The 23380-nt window shown below is 47.1% G+C and overlaps 1 protein-coding gene across 9 annotated transcripts in view; it reads left to right on the plus strand.

The window, feature by feature from the left end:
* The first annotated feature begins 559 nt into the window (after positions 1 to 559).
* LOC106561691 (coiled-coil domain-containing protein 136) overlaps positions 560 to 23380 on the plus strand; it is a 61288-nt gene continuing 38467 nt past the window's right edge. Inside the window, exons 1-2 of one of the 9 annotated variants that reach the window (XM_045688492.1) lie at positions 560 to 879; positions 2656 to 2811. Coding sequence is in view for 2 of the 9 variants with exons in the window: in XM_014125892.2 (XP_013981367.1) it covers positions 2192 to 2234 (43 nt within the window). In the remaining 7 variants the exon portion in view is untranslated. Of the gene's footprint in view, positions 880 to 907; positions 1450 to 2174; positions 2235 to 2655; positions 2812 to 23380 lie in introns of those variants that run through there. The other 8 variants (XM_045688494.1, XR_001318881.2, XM_014125892.2 and 5 more) reach the window with 8 other exon arrangements.

The raw sequence follows: 23380 nt of genomic DNA on the forward strand, positions 1-23380 counted from the left end.
ATCACAGATATTTCAGGAAACTGATGAAACTGGTTCATAAACAGACATCAATCTCTCTGTCTGTTGTTGTTTTTCTTATCTTACTGACTCTGGGTGTTATTTCTCTCTCTCTCTCTCTCTCTCTCTCTCTCTCTCTCTCTCTCTTTCGCTCTTTCTGTCACACACAGACACAGAGCACAATTGCACCCATCGTCACTTACCAAAATATTTATGTGCACTCTACAGTATTTACAGTCAGTTTCGTCACATCACATGCATGAGTTGGTTTTTCTGTGCTGTCCAAATATAGGAAAACAATTTATCATTCAGATTAAAACATGCTACTTGATTCATGTGTAAGCACTTCCTGCTTTGTGACAGTGTCGTGGTATGAACATCCTCTGGGGAGGGAGGGAGGAAGGGGGAGGCCAGCGAGGGGTTAAGCAAGGGCCTCGCTCCTCTCTTCTCCTCTCCTCTCTTCTACTCTCCTCTCTTCTCCTCTCCTCTCCTCTCTTCTCCTCTCCTCTCCTCTCCTCTCTTCTCCTCTCCTCTCTTCTCTTCTACTCTCCTCTTGTCTACTCCTCTAAAGCCATGTATTCTGACTCTGTCTCACGGCACAATGCATTTCTGGCTTGTTGCGTAGATAAGCTACCAGATGTGAGAAAGAGGGAAAGAGAGAGAGAAAGAAAGAGAAGACGAGCGGGGGGTGAGAGGAGGGCGGATACATAAGACACTGTTTTTAGATTGAGGAGCCGTTCATTAGCAGTGAACACTGGAGAGAGAGAGAGAGAGCGAGCCCAGGGGAGGGGAAAGGAACAATGAAGGGGAAATGATCAGTAATCTACAGAGGTTGCTGCCAGCCTCCAGAGCCACACACACGCAGTCTGGATCTCATTAAAGGTAAATACATTTGGCAGAGGGGATGTGTGTGTGAGTACGTCCATGTAAGGGAGTGTGTGCTTGAGCAGGAGAGAGCAAGAGGGAGCGCAGAAAAGCTTTGAGAACTTGGCCACACACAGCACTTGTCCAGAGTCAGTTGTAGAAAAAGGGAAGGAGAGACAGAGAGACACACAGAGAGAGAGACACACAGATAGAGAGATAGATAGAGAGAGATAGAGAGAGAGAGATAATACGACATTTGAAATGTCTTTATTATTTTGGAACTTCTGTGAGTGTTGTTTATTTCACTTGTGTTTATTATCTATTTCACTGGCTTTGGCAATGTAAACATATGTTTCCCATGCCAATAAAGCCCTTACATTGAATTGAATTGAGAGAGAGAGAGACACAGGGCTGTGCTGCAACAACTCAGAGTGAGAGAAAGAGAGAGAGAGAGAGAGAGAGAGAGAGGGAGAGAGAGAGAGAGAGAGACTTTTCTCTCGACCTCTTTTCTCTCCGCATCTTTCTCTCCCACGCTCCCGAGAAGAGGGCAGACTTTTCAGCTACCTGGGACCCTCCACTACTCCCCAGGTACTGACTGTGTGTGTGTGTGTGTGTGTGTGTGTGTGTGTGTGTGTGTGTGTGTGTGTGTGTGTGTGTGTGTGTGTGTGTGTGTGTGTGTGTGTGTGTGTGTGTGTGTGTGTGTGTGTGTGTGTGTGTGTGTGTGTGTGTGTGTGTGTGTGTGTGTGTGTGTGTATGTTGAGGTGTGTGTGTGTGTGTGTGTGTGTGTGTGTGTGTGTGTGTGTGTGTGTGTGTGTGTGTGTGTGTGTGTGTGTGTGTGTGTGTGTGTGTGTGTGTGTGTGTGTGTGTGTGTGTGTGTGTGTGTGTGTGTGTGTGTGTGTGTGTGTGTGTGTGTGTGTGTGTATGTTGAGGGGGGGTGTATATGTGTGTGTGTATGCTTGCCTGTTGCTGCGCTGACTTTCAGCTCTCTGTGTGTTTTGTCTTTGCCTGCAGCTAAGGTGGGCGTGTGGAGGAGTTTTCTGACCCTTTCGCCTACTCTTTCTCTCCTCCCCCATTATTATCTCTGTCTGTCTGTCTGTCTGTCTGTCTGTCTGTCTGTCTGTCTGTCTGTCTGTCTGTCTGTCTGTCTGTCTGTCTGTCTGTCTGTCTGTCTGTCTGTCTGTCTGTCTGTCTGTCTGTCTGTCTGTCTGTCTGTCTGTCTGTCTGTCTGTCTGTCTGTCTGTCTGTCTGTCTGTCTCTGTCTGTCTGTCTCTGTCTCTGTCTCTGTCTCTGTCTCCCTCTCTGTATCTCTACAGCTGCAGGGAGTTTATAGATGGATTGTGATGACCTCATAGAGGAGGCGCTGTACTCTACAGGTCTGTGCACCCGCTGCCGGCGCGTGTGTTCATGAGTGTGTGCAAATGTTTGTTGTGTATGAGTTTACGAATGTATGTGTTTACGTGTGTGTGTGTGTGTGTGTGTGTGTGTGTGTGTGTGTGTGTGTGTGTGTGTGTGTGTGTGTGTGTATAACCTATTTTAACAGCACTAGGCCAAAGAGCAGATATGATCAAATGATATGATAATTGCTTTGTTTGTATAGGTCAGTGGTAAGTGTAGAATCAGAGGAACACAGAGAAAGTTCCTGAACAGTCAGTAGAGAGGGATGAACTGTTGAACTGAGGAGGAGGAGGAGAAAGGACAAGTGGTCAGGTGGTTTGAGGAGAGGGAAGAGGAGGAGGAGAGAGATAGTCTGTTCTTCTTGTGTCAGATAAAAGAGAGCTATATTCCATCTCTGAGTTGTCAGGCTTCAGGACTACAGAGTGGAGAGACTGCAGAGTGGAGAGATTGGACAGAGTGGAGATTGGACAGAGTGGAGATTGGACAGAGTGGAGATTGGAAGTTACTGTGTGCTATGGGATTACAGGAGATTTAATGGATAAATCACAGCATCAGGTATGAATGGACGGGAATATAGGGGATAGCAGGGCCAGGGTTTTAAACTGGGGATAGCAGGACCAGGGTTTTATACTGGGGATAACAGGGCAAGGGTTTTAAACTGGGGATAGCAGGGCCAGGGTTTTAAACTGGGGATAGCAGGACCAGGGTTTTAAACTGGGGATAGCAGGACCAGGGTTTTATACTGGGGATAACAGGACCAGGGTTTTATACTGAGGATAACAGGGCCAGGGTTTTATACTGGGGATAGCATGTCCAGGGTTTTAAACTGGGGATAACAGGACCAGGGTTTTAAACTGGGGATAACAGGACCAGGGGTTTAAACTGGGGATAACAGGGCCAGGGTTTTATACTGGGGATAACAGGACCAGGGTTTTAAACTGGGGATAACAGGGCCAGGGTTTTAAACTGGGGATAACAGGACCAGGGTTTTAAACTGGGGATAACAGGACCAGGGTTTTAAACTGGGGATAGCATGTCCAGGGGTTTAAACTGGGGATAACAGGACCAGGGCTTTAAACTGGGGATTTATTTTTTATTTTTATTTATTTATTTGACCTTTATTTAACCAGGTAGGCAAGTTGAGAACAAATTCTCATTTACAACTGCGACCTGGCCAAGATAAAGCAAAGCAGTTTGACACATATAACAACACAGAGTTACACATGGAATAAACAAAAACATACAGTCAATAATACAATAGAAAAATAAGTCTATATACAACGTGAGCAAACGAGGTGAGATAAGGGAGGTAAAGGCAATAAATAGGCCATGGTGGCGAAGTAAATTCAATATAGCAATTAAAACACTGGAATGGTAGATTTGACAGTAGATCAGTGTGCAAAGTAGAAATACTGGGGTGCAAAGGAGCAAAATAAATAAATAAATAAATTCAGTAGGGGAAGTGGTAGTTGTTTGGGCTATTTATAGATGGGCTATGTACAGGTGCAGTGATCTGACAGCTGGTGCTTAAAGCTAGTGAGGGAGATAAGTGTTTCCAGTTTCAGAGATTTTTGCAGTTCGTTCCAGTCATTGGCAGCAGAGAACTGGAAGGAGAGGCGGCCAAAGGAGGAATTGGCTTTGGGGGTGACCAGTGAGATATACCTGCTGGAAAAACATACCAATCAAACGAGTGGGTGCTGCTATGGTGACCAGCGAGCTGAGATAAGGCGGGACTTTACCTAGCAGGGTCTTGTAGATGACCTGGAGCCAGTGGGTTTGGCAACGAGTATGAAGCGAGGGCCAGCCAACGAGAGCGTACAGGTCGCAGTGGTGGGTAGTATATGGGGCTTTGGTGACAAAACGGATGGCACTGTGATAGACTGCATACAATTTGTTGAGTAGGGTGTTGGAGGCTATTCTGTAAAGGACATCGCCAAAGTCGAGGATTGGTAAGATGGTCAGTTTTACGAGGGTCTGTTTGGCAGCATGAGTGAAGGATGCTTTGTTGCGAAATAGGAAGCCAATTCTAGATTTAACTTTGGATTGGAGATGTTTTATGTGAGTCTGGAAGGAGAGTTTACAGTCTAACCAGACACCAAGGTATTTGTAGTTGTCCACATATTGTATGTCAGAACCGTCCAGAGTAGTGATGCTGGACGGGCGAGCAGGTGCAGGCAGCGATCGGTTGAAGAGCATGCATTTAATTTTACTTGAAATTTAAGAGCAGTTGTAGGCCACGGAAGGAGAGTTGTATGGCATTGAAGCTCGTCTGGAGGGTTGTTAACACAGTGTCCAAAGAAGGGCCAGAAGTATACAGAATGGTGTCGTCTGCGTAGAGGTGGATCAGAGACTCGCCAGCAGCAAGAGCGACATCATTGATGTATACAGAGAAAAGAGTTGGCCCAAGAATTGAACCCTGTGGCACCCCCATAGAGACTGCCAGAGGTCCGGACAACAGGCCATCCGATTTGACACGTTGAACTCTATCACAGAAGTAGTTGGTGAACCAGGCGAGGCAATCATTTGAGAAACCAAGGCTATTGAGTCTGCCGATGAGGATGTGGTGATTGACAGAGTGGAAAGCCTTGGCCAGGTCAATGAATACGGCTGCACAGTACTGTTTCTTATCGATGGCGGTTAAGATATCGTTTAGGACCTTGAGCGTGGCTGAGGTGCACCCATGACCAGCTCTGAAACCAGATTGCATAGCGGAGAAGGTACGGTGGGATTAAAAATGGTCGGTGATCTGTTTGTTAACTTGGCTTTCGAAGACCTTAGAAAGGCAGGGTAGGATAGATATAGGTCTGTAGCAGTTTGGGTCAAGAGTATCCCCCCCTTTGAAGAGGGGGATGACCGCAGCTGCTTTCCAATCTTTGGGAATTTCAGACGACACGAAAGAGAGGTTGAACAGGCTAGGGGTTGCAACAATTTCGGCAGATCATTTTAGAAAGAAAGGGTCCAGATTGTCAAGCCCGGCTGATTAGTGGGGGTCCAGATTTTGCAGCTCTTTCAGAACATCAGCTGACTGGATTTGGGAGAAGGAGAAATGGGGAAGGCTTGGGCGAGTTGCTGTGGGGGGTGCAGTGCTGTTGACCGGGGTAGGGGTGGCCAGGTGGAAAGCATGGCCAGCCTTAGTAAAATGCTTATTGAAATTCTCATTTATCGTGGAGTTATCGGTGGTGACAGACTTTCCTATCCTCAGTGCAGTGGGCAGCTGGGAGGAGGTGCTCTTATTCTCCATGGACTTTACAATGTCCCAGAACTTTTTTGAGTTTGTGTTGCAGGAAGCAAATTTCTGCTTGAAAAAGCTAGCCTTGGCTTTTCTAACTGCCTGTGTACATTGGTTTCTATCTTCCCTAAAAAGTTGCATTTCACGGGGGCTGTTCGATGCTAATGCAGAACGCCACAGGATGTTATTGTGTTGGTTAAGGGCAGTCAGGTCTGGAGAGAACCAAGGGCTATATCTGTTCCTGGTTCTAAATTTCTTGAATGGGGCATGCTTATTTAAAATGTTGAGGAAGGCATTTAAAAAAAATAACCAGGCATCCTCTACTGACGGGATGAGGTCGATATCCTTCCAGGATACCCGGGCCAGGTCGATTAGAAAGGCCTGCTCGCTGAAGTGTTTCAGGGAGCGTTTGATAGTGATGAGTGGAGGTCGTTTGACCGCTGACCCATTTCGGATGCAGGCAATGAGGCAGTGATCGCTGAGATCTTGGTTGAAAAGAGCAGAGGTGTATTTAGAGGGCAAGTTGGTTAGGATGATATCTATGAGGGTGCCTGTGTTTACGGCATTGGGGTTGTACCTGGTAGGTTCATTGATAATTTGTGTGAGATTGAGGGCATCAAGCTTAGATTGTAGGATGGCCGGGGTGTTAAGTATGTCACAGTTTAGGGCACCTAGCAGCACGAGCTCTGAAGAGAGATGGGGGGCAATCAGTTCACATATGGTATCCAGAGCACAGCTGGGGCAGAGGGTGGTCTATAGCAGGCGGCAATGGTGAGAGACTTGTTTTTAGAGAGGTGGATTTTTAAAAGTAGAATTTCAAATTGTTTAGATACAGTCCTGGATAGTAGGACAGAACTCTGCAGGCTATCTCTGCAGTAGATTGCAACACCACCCCCTTTGGCCGTTCTATCTTGTCTGAAAATGTTGTAGCTAGGGATGGAGATTTCAGAGTTATTGGTGGTCTTCCTAAGCCAGGATTCGGACACGGTGAATAAAACAAACTTATGGAGGAGGCTTCTAATGTTAACATGCATGAAACCAAGGCTTTTACGATTACAGGAGCCATCAAAAGAGAACGCCTGGGGAATAGGAGTGGAGCTAGGCACTGCAGGGCCTGGATTCACCTCTACATCGCTAGAGGAACAGAGGAGGAGCAGGATAAGGGTACGGCTAAAAGCCATGAGAATTGGACGTCTAGGACGTCCGGAACAGAGAGTAAAAGGAGCAGGTCTCTGAGGGCGATAAAATAGATTCAAGGCATAGTGTACAGACAAAGGTATGGTAGGATGTGAATAAAGTGGATGTAAACCTAGGCATTGAGTGATGATGAAAGAGATATTGTCTCTAGAAACATCATTGAAACCAGGTGATGTCATCGCATGTGTGGGTGGTGGAACTGAAAGGTTGGATAAGGTATAATGAGCAGGGCTAGAGGCTCTACAGTGAAATAAGCTAATAAACACTAACCAGAACAGCAATGGACAAGGCATATTGACATTAAGGAGTGATCATAAGGGTCCAGTGAGTAGTGAGGTTGGTTCTGGTCACGGCGATTCAGACAGCTAGCCGAGCCATGGGTAGCAAGCTAGCAGAAGATGAAGGTCTGTTTTTAGCCACCCCGTGCGTTTCCGTCGGTAAATTAGTGGGTTCCGTGTGGTAGAGGGGACCAATCCAATTGTCAAAATAGTTATAGTTATAGTGGCCCGAGAAGATTGTTCGATAGACCTGTTCAGATAGCAGCCGGTATGATCAAGACAGCTAACGATTAGTGAGCCGCAGTTAGCAGATGGGCGTTCAGGTTACGTTGCGATGGAGGGGCCAGTTGAATAACTCCCTCGGGCAGATAACGTCGGAATTCCAGTCGTGAAGGCCCGGTGGGGCTCCGCATCGGCAGTAAAACGGGTCCGGATAGGTGATTGTAGCTCAGGAGTGGCTGATGGAACGCTTCAGCTGGCTAGCTCCGGGATAACTGGTGTTTGCTCCGGAATCGACGTTAGCCAATAGTCACTCGGATAGCAGCTAGTTAGCTACAAGATCCAGGTGTAAATGTCCGGAGCTTGCGGTAGAAATTCGGGGATATGGAGAGATAATAGGTCCGGTATGCTCTGGTCTGAGTCGCGTTGTACAAAACTGCCGATAGCTTTACGAGGTGAATAATACTTTTGAAAAAAAAATACAAAAAATAAAAATAAAATCATGATAACAGGGCCAGGGTTTTAAACTGGGGATAACAGGGCCAGGGTTTTATACTGGGGATAGCAGGGCCAGGGTTTTAAACTGGGGATAACAGGGCCAGGGTTTTAAACTGGGGATAACAGGGCCAGGGTTTTATACTGGGGATAACAGGGCCAGGGTTTTATACTGGGGATAGCAGGACCAGGGTTTTATACTGGGGATAACAGGACCAGGGTTTTAAACTGGGGATAGCAGGGCCAGGGTTTTATACTGGGGATAACAGGACCAGGGTTTTATACTGGGGATAACAGGACCAGGGTTTTAAACTGGGGATAACATGGCCAGGGTTTTAAACTGGGGATAACAGGACCAGGGTTTTATACTGGGGATAGCAGGACCAGGGTTTTATACTGGGGATAACAGGGCCAGGGTTTTATACTGGGGATAGCAGGACCAGGGTTTTAAACTGGGGATAACATGGCCAGGGTTTTATACTGGGGATAACAGGACCAGGGTTTTAAACTGGGGATAACATGGCCAGGGTTTTAAACTGGGGATAACAGGACCAGGGTTTTATACTGGGGATAGCAGGACCAGGGTTTTATACTGGGGATAGCAGGACCAGGGTTTTAAACTGGGGATAACATGGCCAGGGTTTTAAACTGGGGATAACAGGACCAGGGTTTTATACTGGGGATAGCAGGACCAGGGTTTTATACTGGGGATAGCAGGACCAGGGTTTTAAACTGGGGATAACATGGCCAGGGTTTTAAACTGGGGATAACAGGACCAGGGTTTTATACTGGGGATAGCAGGACCAGGGTTTTAAACTGGGGATAACAGGGCCAGGGTTTTATACTGGGGATAGCAGGACCAGGGTTTTATACTGGGGATAACAGGGCCATTAGTAGAAGTGAATGGTCAATTATTAACTATGACTGTGATTTGATGCAATGCAGACACGTTTGAATGGATGGGCAATAGTATAGCATGTTACAGAAGTGTATATTGTCAGTATTTACAAGTGAATGGACAATGACTGGGATTTGATGTGATTCATTTGATTTGATGTGATTCATTTGATTTGATGTGAATCGATATGATTCATTTGATTTGATGTGATTCATTTGATTTGATGTGATTCGATATGATTCATTTGATTTGATGTGATTCATTTGATTTGATGTGATTCATTTGATTTGATGTGATTCATTTGATTTGATGTGACGTTAGGCTACTTTAAATAGTAATGTTTTTTCAGTTGTAACATTTATCAGAAGCTGTAGGGTCTGTAAAGCGGATGTGGACTGTTATGAGAAATAATGAAACCACACAAAGAAAACCCATTCTATTTTGAAAGTTATTTTACCTAAAGAGGCCGTGTCAGACTGCTGGTACGCAGCCTGAAGCTTCATGCGTACTACTGATTTGAGTCACTCTGCATGAGAGCGTCTGCTAAACGACTAAAATATACATGTATTGTAAATGTACAACGACTCTCTTCGACTGTCACATGAAACGGAGCAGAGCAGCACGATAACAGTGATCTAGTATTTACTATAAACTGGATGGTTCGAGAACTGAACGCTGAAAAGCTGACAGCCGTGGTATACCACGGGTATGACAAAACATTTATTTGTACTGCTCTAATTAAGTCTGTAACCAGTTTATAATAGCAATAAGGCACTTCAGGGGTTTGTGATATGTGGCCAATATACCACGGCTAAGGGCTGTATCCAGGCACTCTGAGTTGCGTAATGCATAAGAACAGTCCTTAGCCGTGGTATATCGGCCATATACCACACCCCCTCGGGCCTTATTGCTTAATTATACGTTATGAGAGGAATGCCGAGAATGCTTTTGTTGTTCTCTGTGTAGTACAGAGCAGTCATAGTGTGTTAGACGGGCCAGTGAAGACACTGTCTCACTGGAGGTCTGTGTCTCTACACCACAGGGAGGACACACACAACACAGGGAGGACACACACACACACACACACACACACACACACACACACACACACACACACACACACACACACACACAACACAGGGAGGATCAGATACAGAGGCTCAAAGCAGACAGCTCAAGCTCCTTCTGGCCACCGCTGGGATTGGAGCTTCCTGTTTCAAGCCTTGTTGTTGTCAGTTGGATGCTGCTCCATTGGCTCCTTCTGACCCCTGTTAGGTTTGTCAGAGTGGTGTTTCCTGTTCTTCCATGTCTTGTTGTTGTTGTCGCTTGACTGAACTGGGGCCTGCTGAGTTTAATGTGGGTTAAGTCATACTTGTATCATTCTCAAAAGCCACCGGTTTGACTCCCTCCACTTTGGATGCAGACTCAGAACCCAGAACAGGGTTAGACCCTCTACTTTGGATGCAGACTCAGAACCCAGAACAGGGTTAGACCCTCTACTTTGGATGCAGACTCAGAACCCAGAACAGGGTTTGACCCTCTACTTTGGATGCAGACTCAGAACCCAGAACAGGGTTTGACCCTCTACTTTGGATGCAGACTCAGAACCCAGAACAGGGTTAGACCCTCTACTTTGGATGCAGACTCAGAACCCAGAACAGGGTTAGACCCTCTACTTTGGATGCAGACTCAGAACCCAGAACAGGGTTTGACGGAGATGCACTTCTTAGGCTCTTTGCTCCACTAGCTAAAAGGAATACCAAGTCAAGTCGGATGTTGACTAGAGTGTAAATGCATCTTCACCTTTAATTTGTAATGCTAAGGGGAACTCTATCTCAAACAGAGGGCTCGGTGTCAATTAGAGGAGGAATATGGATCTTGACTCAGGTCAGTGGTTCTTCTGTTATCTCAGCTCCTGGGACTGCTCTTCTTGACTGGCTAAACCGGACTGACTGTCAGGCTTCTTCTCTCCTGTCAGGCTACTTCTCTCAGCCTCAGGCCTGACACTTCTCCCCTGTCAGGCTACTTCTCTCCTGTCAGGCTACTTCTCTCAGCCTCAGGCCTGACACTTCTCCTCTGTCAGGCTACTTCTCTCCTGTCAGGCTACTTCTCTCAGCCTCAAGCCTGACACTTCTCTCCTGTCAGGCTACTTCTCTCAGCCTCAGGCCTGACACTTCTCTCCTGTCAGGCAACTTCTCTCAGCCTCAGGCCTGACACTTCTCTCCTGTCAGGCTACTTCTCTCAGCCTCAGGCCTGACACTTCTCTCCTGTCAGGCTACTTCTCTCAGCCTCAGGCCTGACACTTCTCCCCTGTCAGGCTACTTCTCTCAGCCTCAGGCCTGACAATTCTCTCCTGTCAGGCTACTTCTCTCAGCCTCAGGCCTGACACTTCTCTCCTGTCAGGCTACTTCTCTCAGCCTCAGGCTACTTCTCTCAGCCTCAGGCCTGACACTTCTCCCCTGTCAAGCTACTTCTCTCAGCCTCAGGCCTGACACTTCTCTCCTGTCAGGCTACTTCTCTCAGCCTCAGGCCTGACAATTCTCTCCTGTCAGGCTACTTCTCTCAGCCTCAGGCCTGACACTTCTCTGACATTATTTTAAAGCACCCTTATAGTGATATTTTGGTTTTAGTGTTGGAGGGCCTCTGAGCCTTGATTAAAGAGAGAGAGAGAGAGAGAGAGAGAGAGAGAGAGAGAGAGAGATAAAGTGGTAATGGTACCGTTTTAGTGACTTTCCACTTCGTTTTTTTCGTTTGTCTAGTTCTACCTGTGGGCTATTCTAAATACAGCACTGAATATAATCTCAAGACACACCAGTGATATATGCATGCAAGCTCACACTCACACACCCATACACACTCACACACACAGGAGCACATGCAAAGTCATGATTTGTGTGTACCCCACCATCCTCACCCACCACCTCTTACTCCCACTCTCTCTCTCTCTCCTCCTCTTCCCTCTCTCTTCCCCCTCTCTATCTCTCTCTCTCTCTGTCTCTCTCTCAGTAGTCCCACGCTCTCTTTATCACCCACACACAGTGGTACCTGCTTCCAGTGTTCATTCTACCCACACAATGCTCCTCCACTTTCTCCTCTCCTCCTCGTCTGCTCCTCCTCGTCTGCTCCTTCATTATTTTCCAACCGGTGACGTGATGCCTATACGAGTCACGACGTAGTCTTGTCCTCCCTCCTCCCCCCTCTCCTCTTCTCCTCCTGTCCTTCTCTCCTCCTCCTCCTCTCCAGTGATCTATAGGCTACCTCAGCTGAGAACTCCCCCAGGCAGCCTTCTCCCTCTCTCAGCCCCCTAGCCTGCACATACATCTGGGTCTGGATCTCTGGATCTCTCCCTCTCCACCAGGCTACCCCCCTTTTTTTCTCCCTCTCTCTCCCACTCTCTCCCTCTCTCTCCCACTCTCTACCTCTCTCTCCCACTCTCTACCTCTCTCTCCCACTCTCTACCTCTCTCTCCCTCTTTCTCGATGAATCTCTGGATCTTTTCTACATTGTAGAATAATAGTGAAGACATCAAAACTATGAAATAACACACATGGAATCATGTAGTAATCAATTTGTGGAATTTCTTTCCTTCTTAATGTGTTTGAGCCAATCAGTTGTGTTGTGACAAGGTAGTGGTGGTATACAGAAGATAGCCCTATTTGTTAAAATACCAAACAGCTCAAATAAGCAAAGGAGAAACGACAGTCCATCATTACTTTAGGACATGAAGGTCAGTCAAAACGGAACATTTGAAGAACTTTGAAAGTTTCTTCAAGTGCAGTCGCAAAAATCATCAAGCACTATGATGAAACTGGCCCTCATGAAGACCACCACAGGAAAGGAAGACCCAGAGTTACCTCTTCTGCAGAGGATAAATTCATTGGAGTTACCAGCCTCAGAAATGGGCAATTAACTGCACCTCAGATTGCAGACACATCTCAACATCAACTGTTCAGAGGAGACTGCGTGAATCAGGCCTTCATGGTCGAATTGCTGCAAAGAAACCACTACTGAAGGACACCAATAAGAAGAAGATACTTGCTTGGGACAAGAAACACTTGCAATGGACATTAGACCGGAGGAAATCTGTTCTATGGTTTGATGAGTCCAAATTTGAGATTTTTGGTTCCAACCGCTGTGTCTTTGTGAGACGCAGAGTAGATGAACGGATGATCTCACCATGTGTGGTTCCCATCGTGAAGCATGGAGGAGGAGGTGTGATGGTGTGGGGTGTGGGGGGGGGGGGGAAGGGGCTTTGCTGGTAACACTGTCTGTGACTTAGTTAGAATTCATGGCACACTTGTATCAGCATGGATACCACAGCATTCTGCAGCGATACGCCATCCCATCTGGTTTGCGCTTAGTGGGACTATCATCTGTTTTTCAACAGGACAATAACCCAAAACAAAACCTCCAGGCTTTGTATGGGCAATTTGACCAAGAAGGAGAGTGATGGAGTGCTGCATCAGATGACCTGGCCTCCACAATCACCCGACCTCAACCCAATTGAGATGCTTTAGGATGAGTTGGATCACAGAGTGAAGGAAAAGCAGCCAAGTGCTCAGCATATGTTGGAACTCCTTCAAGACTGTTGGAAAGCAATCCAGGTGACTACCTCATGAAGCTGATTGAGAGAATGCCAAGAGTGTGCAAAGCTGTCCTCAAGGCTAAGGGTGGCTACTTTGAAGAATCACATTTTATGGTTACTACATGATTCCATGTGTGTTATTTCATAGTTTTGATGTCTTCACTATTATTCTACAATGTCGAAAAATAGTAAAAATGAAGAAAAACCCTTGAATGAGTAGGTGTGTCCAAACTTTTGACTGGTACTGTATATCTAGTTGGTTTTTGTATGCATTGGTAGGAGCGAACGGGAGCTTCAGGTAAGCACAAGGTGGGAGATTTGTGTCTCTTTGTTAACAACAGCTGGTGCCTAATCTCTAGCATTAAGGAAGTCTCGAGGTTCTGCTCACCTGAGTTAGAATACCTCATGATAAGCTATAGACCATACTATTTACCAAGAGAGTTTTCATCCATATTTTTCATAGCCATCTATTTACCACCACAAACCGATGCTGGCACTAAGACCGCACTCAACCAGCTGTATAATGCTCCTAGTGGCCGGAGATTTTAATGCAGGGAAACTGAAATCCGTTTAACTCATTTCTACCAGCATGTCACCTGTGCAGCTAGAGGTGACATAACTCTAGATCACCTTTACTCCACACACAGAAACGTATACAATGCTCTCCCTCACCCTCCATTTGGCAAATCTGGCCATAGCTCTATCCTCCCGATCCCCGCTTACAGCCAAAAAATTAAAACAGGAAGTACCAGTGATGTGTTCAATACGAAAGTAGTCTGATGAAGCGGATGGTAAGCTAGAGGACTGTTTCGCTAGCACGGACTGGAAAATGTTCCAGGATTCATCCGATGGCATTGAGGAGTTTACCGTATCAGTAACAGGCTTTATTAACAAGTGCATTGATGACGTCGTCCCCACAGTGACTACACGTACATACCCCAACCAGAAGCCATGGATTACAGGCAACATCTGCTAGCTAAAGGGTAGAGCTACCGCTTTCAAGGAACGGGACACTTATCTGGATGCTTATAAGAAATCCCACTATGAACACTGACAAATACATTTTGATTTGATTTGATTTGATTTGAGGACGACCTTTAAACAGGTTAATGTTCGCAAAGTCACACGGCCAAACACATTACCAGGATTCGTACTCAGAGCATGCGCTGACCAGCTTGCAAGTGTCTTCATTTACATTTTCAACCTACCTGACCCAGTCTGTAATACCTACTGTACGTGTTTCAAGCAGACCACCATAGACCCTGTGCCCAAGAACGCCAAGGTAACCTATATGTAGCAATGCATTTTTTTTTTAAAGGCTGGTCATGGCTAAAATCAACACCATCATCCCAGACACCATGGACCCACTCTAATTCGCATACCGCCCCAACAGATCCACAGATGATGCTGTCTTTATTGCACTTCACACTGCCATCTCCCAACTGGACAAGAGGAACACATTTTTTACATTTAGCAGACGCTCTTATCCAGAGCGACTTACAGTAGTGAATGCATACATTTCATACATTTTTTTTTTCTGTGCTGGCCCCCCGTGGGAATACAAACCCACAACCCTGGCGTTGCACACACCATGCGTTGCAAACACCATGCTCTACCAACTGAGCTACAGGGAAGGCTATGTGAGAATGGTGGTCTTTGACTACAGCTCAGCGTTCAAAACCACAGTGCCCTCCAAGCTCATCACTAAACCTCAGGACCCTGGGACTGAACACCTCCCTCTGCAACTGGATCCTGGAATTCCTGACGGGCCGCCCCCAGGTGGTGAGGCTAGGCAACAACACATCCACCGCGCTGACCCTCATCATGGGGGCTCCTCAGCGGTGTATGCTTAATCCCCTCCTGTACTCCCTGTTCACTCACGACTGCATGGCCTCGTATGACTCCAACACCATCAGTACGTTTGCTGACGACACGGTGGTGGTGGGCCTGATCACCGGTGACGATGAGACAGTCCAGAGGGAGGAGGTCAGTTACCTGGCAGTGTGGTTCCAGGACAGCAACTTCTCCCTTAACGTCAGCAAGACAAAGGATCTGATCGTGAACTACAGGAAACAGAGGGCCGAGCACGCCCCCATTCACATCTATGGGGCTGAAGTGGAGCAGGTTGAGAGCTTCAAGTTCCTCTGTGTCCACATCACTAACGATCTATCATGGTCCACACACACCAACGCCTCTTCCCCCTCAGAAGACTGAAAATTTGACATGGACCGTCAGATCCTGAAAAAGATCTACTGCTGCACAATTGAAAGCATTTTGACTGGCTGCATCCCCGCTTGGTATGGCAACTGCTTGGCATCCGACCGCAAGGCGCTACAGAGGGTAATGCGTACAGCCCAGTACATCACTGGGGCTGAGCTCCCTGCCATCCAGGACCTCTATACAAGGCGGTATCAGAGGAAGGCCCTAAAAATTGTCAAAGACTCCAGCCACCCAACGTCAACAAACAATGTTCTCTCTGCTACCGCACAGCAAGCGGTACCTATGTACCAAGTCTGGAACAAACAAGACCCTGAACAACTTGTACCCCATAGCCAAAAGACTGCTAAATACTTTATTAAGTAGTTAACCAAACAGCTACCCGGACTATCTGCATTGAATGTTTGTTGCACTAACCTTTTTGATTCATCACATATGCTGCTGCTACTGTTTATCTATCCTGTTGCTTAGTCACTTTTTCCTTACCTGTATGTACATATAGGAGGTTGGTGGCACCTTAATTGTGGAGAACTGGCTCGTGTGTATTTGTTATTAATTTTATTATTAAGTGTTATTATTTTTCTATTATTTCTCTATTTTGTTTTGCTCTGTATTTTTGGGAAGGGCCCCGTAAGGACACATTTCACTGTTAGTCTACACCTATTGTTTATGAAGCAAGTGAAAAATAAAATAGGATTTGATTTTGATTTAAAGGCTCAGGCACAACAATAGCGTTTGCCAGCCGAGAGTACTTAGCACCTCTGAACAGAGTGCCTTTGCCGTAATTTGCAAATTGAGTGCAAACTGATTTTACATGTAGAATCGTTCGGTAGTCAGACATCCACCAGGGAGAGGGTGGTCCTTAAAACACAGCACACCAAACGACCAGCAGACGAAAGGCAGATGAACATTCGATGTGGTGTCTGTGGTGCTTAAGACTTTTGTCATCTTGCCCTCGTCATTCTCTCTATCTCTCCTCTCTCTCTTTCTCTCTCTTTCTCTTTCTCTCTCTTTCTCTTTCTCTCTCTCTCTGTCTCTCTCTCTCTTTCTCTCTCTCTTTTGCTCTCTCTCTCTTTCTCTCTGTATCTTTCTCTTTCTTCTTTTACTGTGTCATTGCAGTCCTTCATTTAAAATGTTTGGCAGCTTTTATGTAATGGTACTCCCTAACTCCCCCACAATTAAAGGAAGTAGAGCTAGAGAAAGGTGACTGGGAGCTGCTGATTTCTGATCAAAGCGTGTATTCCCACATCTCTGCTTTGTTCTCTCGGCTTTTCACATCGCTGCAGAACAGATGAATAGAAAAGACACACACACACATAGACACAGTCAGATCGCTCAAGATTGACTTGGAAATTAGACGTCTGTCCATTTCCTGAGGTCGTCGGGAAAAGCCTTCAAAACAGGCCACTAGGGTAAACGTTGAGCACTAATACCATCAAGTTGGATTGTATGGGATGGTTGATGTGTATGGGGTGGTGGATGGTTGATGTGTATGGGGGTGGTGGATGGTTGATGTGTATGGGGGTGGTGGATGGTTGATGTGTATGGGGGTGGTGGATGGTTGATGTGTATGGGGTGGTGGATGGTTGATGTGTATGGGGTGATGGATGGTTGATGTGTATGGGGTGGTGGATGGTTGATGTGTATGGGGGTGGTGGATGGGTGATGTGTATGGGGTGGTGGATGGTTGATGTGTATGGGGGTGGTAGTGGTTGATGTGTATGGGGGTGGTGGATGGTTGATGTGTATGGGGGTGGTGGATGGTTGATGTGTATGGAGGTGGTGGATGGTTGATGTGTATGGGGTGGTGGATGGTTGATGTGTATGGGGGTGGTGGATGGTTGATGTGTATGGGGGTGGTGGATGGTGGATGTGTATGGGGTGGTGGATGGTTGATGTGTATGGGGTGATGGATGGGTGATGTGTATGGGGTGGTGGATGGGTGATGTGTAAGGGGTGGTGGATGGTTGATGTGTAGCGGAGTGGTGGATGATTGATGTGTATGGGGTGGTGGATGGTTGATGTGTAGCGGAGTGGTGGATGGTTGATGTGTATGGGGGTGGTGGATGGTTGATGTGTAGGGGGGTGGTGGATGGTTGATGTGTATGGGGGTGGTGGATGGGTGATGTGTATGGGGGTGGTGGAAGGTTGATGTGTAGCGGAGTGGTGGATGGTTGATGTGTATGGGGGTGGTGGATGGGTGATGTGTATGAGGGTGGTGGATGGGTGATGTGTATGGGGTGGTGGATGGTTGATGTGTATGGGGTGGTGGATGGTTGATGTGTATGGGGTGGTGGATGGTTGATGTGTATGGGGGTGATGGATGGTTGATGTGTATGGGGGTGGTGGATGGTTGATGTGTATGGGGTGGTGGATGGTTGATGTGTATGGGGTGGTGGATGGTTGATGTGTATGGGGTGATGGATGGGTGATGTGTATGGGGGTGGTGGATGGTTGATGTGTATGGGGTGGTGGATGGTTGATGTGTATGGGGTGGTGGATGGTTGATGTGTATGGGGTGGTGGATGGGTGATGTGTATGGGGGTGGTAGTGGTTGATGTGTATGGGGGTGGTGGATGGTTGATGTGTATGGGGGTGGTGGATGGTTGATGTGTATGGAGGTGGTGGATGGTTGATGTGTATGGGGTGGTGGATGGTTGATGTGTATGGGGGTGGTGGATGGTTGATGTGTATGGGGGTGGTGGATGGTGGATGTGTATGGGGTGGTGGATGGTTGATGTGTATGGGGTGATGGATGGGTGATGTGTATGGGGGTGGTGGATGGGTGATGTGTATGGGGTGGTGGATGGTTGATGTGTAGCGGAGTGGTGGATGATTGATGTGTATGGGGTGGTGGATGGTTGATGTGTAGCGGAGTGGTGGATGGTTGATGTGTATGGGGGTGGTGGATGGTTGATGTGTATGGGGGTGGTGGATGGTTGATGTGTATGGGGGTGGTGGATGGGTGATGTGTATGGGGGTGGTGGAAGGTTGATGTGTAGCGGAGTGGTGGATGGTTGATGTGTATGGGGTGGTGGATGGGTGATGTGTATGAGGGTGGTGGATGGGTGATGTGTATGGGGTGGTGGATGGTTGATGTGTATGGGGTGGTGGATGGTTGATGTGTATGGAGGTGGTGGATGGTTGATGTGTATGGGGTGGTGGATGGTTGATGTGTATGGGGGTGGTGGATGGTTGATGTGTATGGGGGTGGTGGATGGTGGATGTGTATGGGGTGGTGGATGGTTGATGTGTATGGGGTGATGGATGGGTGATGTGTATGGGGGTGGTGGATGGGTGATGTGTATGGGGTGGTGGATGGTTGATGTGTAGCGGAGTGGTGGATGATTGATGTGTATGGGGTGGTGGATGGTTGATGTGTAGCGGAGTGGTGGATGGTTGATGTGTATGGGGGTGGTGGATGGTTGATGTGTATGGGGGTGGTAATTGTGGGATGTGTATGGGGGTGGTGGAAGGTTGATGTGTAGTGGAGTGGTGGATGGTTGATGTGTATGGGGGTGGTGGATGGGTGATGTGTATGAGGGTGGTGGATGGGTGATGTGTATGGGGTGGTGGATGGTTGATGTGTATGGGGTGGTGGATGGTTGATGTGTATGGGGTGGTGGATGGTTGATGTGTATGGGGGTGGTGGATGGTTGATGTGTATGGGGGTGGTGGATGGTTGATGTGTATGGGGGTGGTGGATGGTTGATGTGTATGGGGTGGTGGATGGTTGATGTGTATGGGATGATGGATGGGTGATGTGTATGGGGGTGGTGGATGGGTGATGTGTATGGGGGTGGTGGATGGTTGATGTGTATGGGGTGGTGGATGGTTGATGTGTATGGGGTGATGGATGGGTGATGTGTATGGGGGTGGTGGATGGGTGATGTGTATGGGGTGGTGGATGGTTGATGTGTATGGGGTGGTGGATGGTTGATGTGTATGGGGGTGGTGGATGGTTGATGTGTATGGGGTGGTGGATGGTTGATGTGTATGGGGTGGTGGATGGTTGATGTGTATGGGGGTGGTGGATGGGTGATGTGTATGGGGTGGTGGATGGTTGATGTGTATGGGGTGGTGGATGGGTGATGTGTATGGGGGTGGTAGTGGTTGATGTGTATGGGGGTGGTGGATGGTTGATGTGTATGGGGGTGGTGGATGGTTGATGTGTATGGAGGTGGTGGATGGTTGATGTGTATGGGGTGGTGGATGGTTGATGTGTATGGGGGTGGTGGATGGTTGATGTGTATGGGGGTGGTGGATGGTGGATGTGTATGGGGTGGTGGATGGTTGATGTGTATGGGGTGATGGATGGGTGATGTGTATGGGGGTGGTGGATGGGTGATGTGTATGGGGTGGTGGATGGTTGATGTGTAGCGGAGTGGTGGATGATTGATGTGTATGGGGTGGTGGATGGTTGATGTGTAGCGGAGTGGTGGATGGTTGATGTGTATGGGGGTGGTGGATGGTTGATGTGTATGGGGGTGGTGGATGGTTGATGTGTATGGGGGTGGTGGATGGGTGATGTGTATGGGGGTGGTGGAAGGTTGATGTGTAGCGGAGTGGTGGATGGTTGATGTGTATGGGGGTGGTGGATGGGTGATGTGTATGAGGGTGGTGGATGGGTGATGTGTATGGGGTGGTGGATGGTTGATGTGTATGGGGTGGTGGATGGTTGATGTGTATGGGGTGGTGGATGGTTGATGTGTATGGGGGTGGTGGATGGTTGATGTGTATGGGGGTGGTGGATGGTTGATGTGTATGGGGGTGGTGGATGGTTGATGTGTATGGGGTGGTGGATGGTTGATGTGTATGGGGGTGGTGGATGGTTGATGTGTATTGGGTGGTGGATGGTTGATGTGTATGGGGGTGGTGGATGGTGTAATCCCATGACTCCGGATCTTGTTTTTTACTCTTTCCCAAACCTTAACCCTTGACCCTTAACCTTTAATCATTCGTAATGATGCGGAGCAGGAGGACTAACCCAGGGTATAAAAAACACTTTGAAATTTGACACTTGGAGAAACGTGAATAAACGGCAGAATCAGAAGTGAAATTGGTAAAACCGTGAGATGTTGCTGCGTATACACACACACACACACACACACACACACACACACACACACACACACACACACACACACACACACACACACACACACCCACACACACACACACCCCTACGCACACTTTTATGCATCCTCAAATAATGAGGCCTATTCTGCAATATTTCTATTCCTCTGACCTACTTTCCCAGGTTCCCTGTAAAAGAGCAGACACGGATTGTCTGTTTAAATAACACAGAGAGTCATTAAATCAGTCCAACTCTTACTCCGCTTGGCTTTTGTTCCCCTATCTTTCTTTCCTCTGGGGTTTGAGTGACTTGAATAATAAACGCAGTGGCAATGACATTACCTCATAAGACTCTGTAACATTAGTTATCGTTCTCTCGGGTCTCTCTTTCTCTCTCTCTCTCGCTCTCTTTCAAATCAAATCAAATGTATTGGTCACGTACACATGCTAAGCAGATGTTATTGCAAGTGTAGCGAAATGCTTGTGCTTCTAGTTCCGACAGTGCAGTAATATCTAACGAGTAAAATCTAACAGTTTCACAACATATACCCAAAATACACGGAAATCTAAGTAATGAATGGATTAACAATATATATACATATATGTCAGAGCGGCATTGGACTAAGATACAGTGGCATGGTATAGAATACAGTATATACATATGAGATGGATGCTGCAATATTTACACACAATTAAAGTGACTAAGATACCGTAGAATAGTATAGAGTACAGTTTATACATACAGTGGGGAGAACAAGTATTTGATACACTGCCGATTTTGAAGGTTTCCTACTTACAAAGCATGTAGAGGTCTGTTATTTTTATCATAGGTACACTTCAACTGTGAGAGACGGAATCTAAAACAAAAATCCAGAAAATCACATTGTATGATTTTTACGTAAATAAGCAGCCTCTGATGTACTAGTGATTTACATTTACATTTACGTCATTTAGCAGACGCTCTTATCCAGAGCGCCTTACAAATTGGTGATGGCTATTTAACAGTCAGTGGTGTACTATAGAATACAATACAGTATATACATATGAAATGGGTGATGCAATATGTAAACACAACTTAAAAGTGACTAAGATACCGAAGAATAGTGTGGAGTGCAGTTTATACATATGAGATGAGTAATGCTAGATACAGAAACATTATTAAAGTGGCTAGTGATTCATTTCTAAAAGTGGCCCTATGATTCTTAATCTATGTTATTAGGATGTGCTAGTGATGGCTGTTTAGCAGTCTGATGGCCTTGAGATAGAAGCCGTTTTTCAGTCTCTCTGTCCCAGCTTTGATGCACCTGTACTGACCTCACCTTCTGGATGATAACGGGGTGACCACGCAGTGGCTCGGGTGGTTGATGTCCGTGATGATCTTTTTGGCCTTCCTATGGCATCGGGTGGTGTAGGTGTCCAGGAGGGTGGGAAGTTTGCCTCCGGTAATGTGTTGGGCAGACCGCACCACCCTCTGGAGAGCTTTGCGGTTGCGGGCGGTGCAGTTGCCGTACCAGGCGGTGATACAGCCTGACAGGATGCTCTCAATTGTGCATCTGTAAAAGTTTGTGAGGGTTTTAGGTGTTAAGCCAAATTCCTTTAGCCTCCTGAGGTTGAAGAGGCGCTGTTGGTCCTTCTTCGCCACACTGTCTGTGTGGGTGGACCATTTCAGTTTGTCAGTGATGTGTATGTCGAGGATCTTGAAATTTTCCACCTTCTCCACTGCGGTCCACCAATGTGGATAGGGAGGTGCTCACTCTGTTGTTTCCTGAAGTCCACGATCATCTCCTTACTTTTGTTTACATTGAGTAAGAGGTTATTTTCCAGGCACCACACTCCCAGAGCCCTCACTTCCTCCCTGTAGGCCGTCTCATCATTGTTGGCAATCAAGCCTACTACTGTTGTGTCATCTGCAAACTTGATGATAGAGTTGGAGGCGTGCATGGCCACACAGTCATGGGTGAACAGGGAGTACAGGAGGGGGCTGAGCACGCACCCTTGTGGAGCCCCAGTGTTGAGGATTAGCGAAGAGGAGATGTTGTTTCCTACCTTCACCACCTGGGGGCGACCCGTCAGGAATATATCTGTAAACACACCAGCCCCTCTTGTGCTCTCTCTCTCTCTCTCTCTCTCTCTCTCTCTCTCTCTCTCTCTCTCTCTCTCTCTCTCTCTCTCTCTCTCTCTCTCTCTCTCTCTCTCTCTCTCTCTCTCTCTCTCTCTCTCTCTCTCTCTCTCTCTCTCTCTCTCTCTCTCTCTCTCTCTCTCTCTCTCTCTCTCTCTCTCTCTCTCTCTCTCTCTCTCTCTCTCTCTCTCTCTCTCTCTCTCTCTAATGAGAAGCCTCTCTCTCCGTTTCAACTGAGAAGCCTCTATGTTTGAAGTGATCTGCCTCTCCTATGATGTTGACCTAACGAACAATATGGGTCTGAGGAAACATGTTGCAGCTGACACAGATTGGTCACCAGGGGCAACGAATCGAGCACACCTGGGCACCACTCAGGGGAGACGAGATGAGGAATGAACATTTTTATCCAGGAAACAGCATATGAACAGCATATGAACAGCATATGAACATTGCATAATTCCATCCACTCTAGACTAGGCTTAATGGTGTTGGAGGTGACAGGGGGGAGTCGCCATGGAGATGATACAGGAGTATCACTTCACCTTTCTCTGTGGTTTTGATGCAAAAAGACGAGAGAGAGAGGAGGTGAGAGGAGAGAGTGAAAGAGAGAGTGGAGAGAGAGAGAGAGGAAAGAAAGGGCTGTCACTCTCTCATTCTCTCTCTCCCTCACTCCCTCAATCTCTCTCTCTGCCTCCTTCCCACAGCTCTCTCTCTCTCTCTCTCTCTCCTCTCCATCTCTCTCTATACTGTGTGCTACTGCTGTGGGAGCCTGCTCCTGTAGTGCTAGGCTGGCAGAGTAGAAAAGAGAGAG

Source organism: Salmo salar, chromosome ssa10 (genome assembly GCF_905237065.1).
Source record: "Salmo salar chromosome ssa10, Ssal_v3.1, whole genome shotgun sequence".
Lineage (NCBI taxonomy): Eukaryota > Metazoa > Chordata > Actinopteri > Salmoniformes > Salmonidae > Salmo > Salmo salar.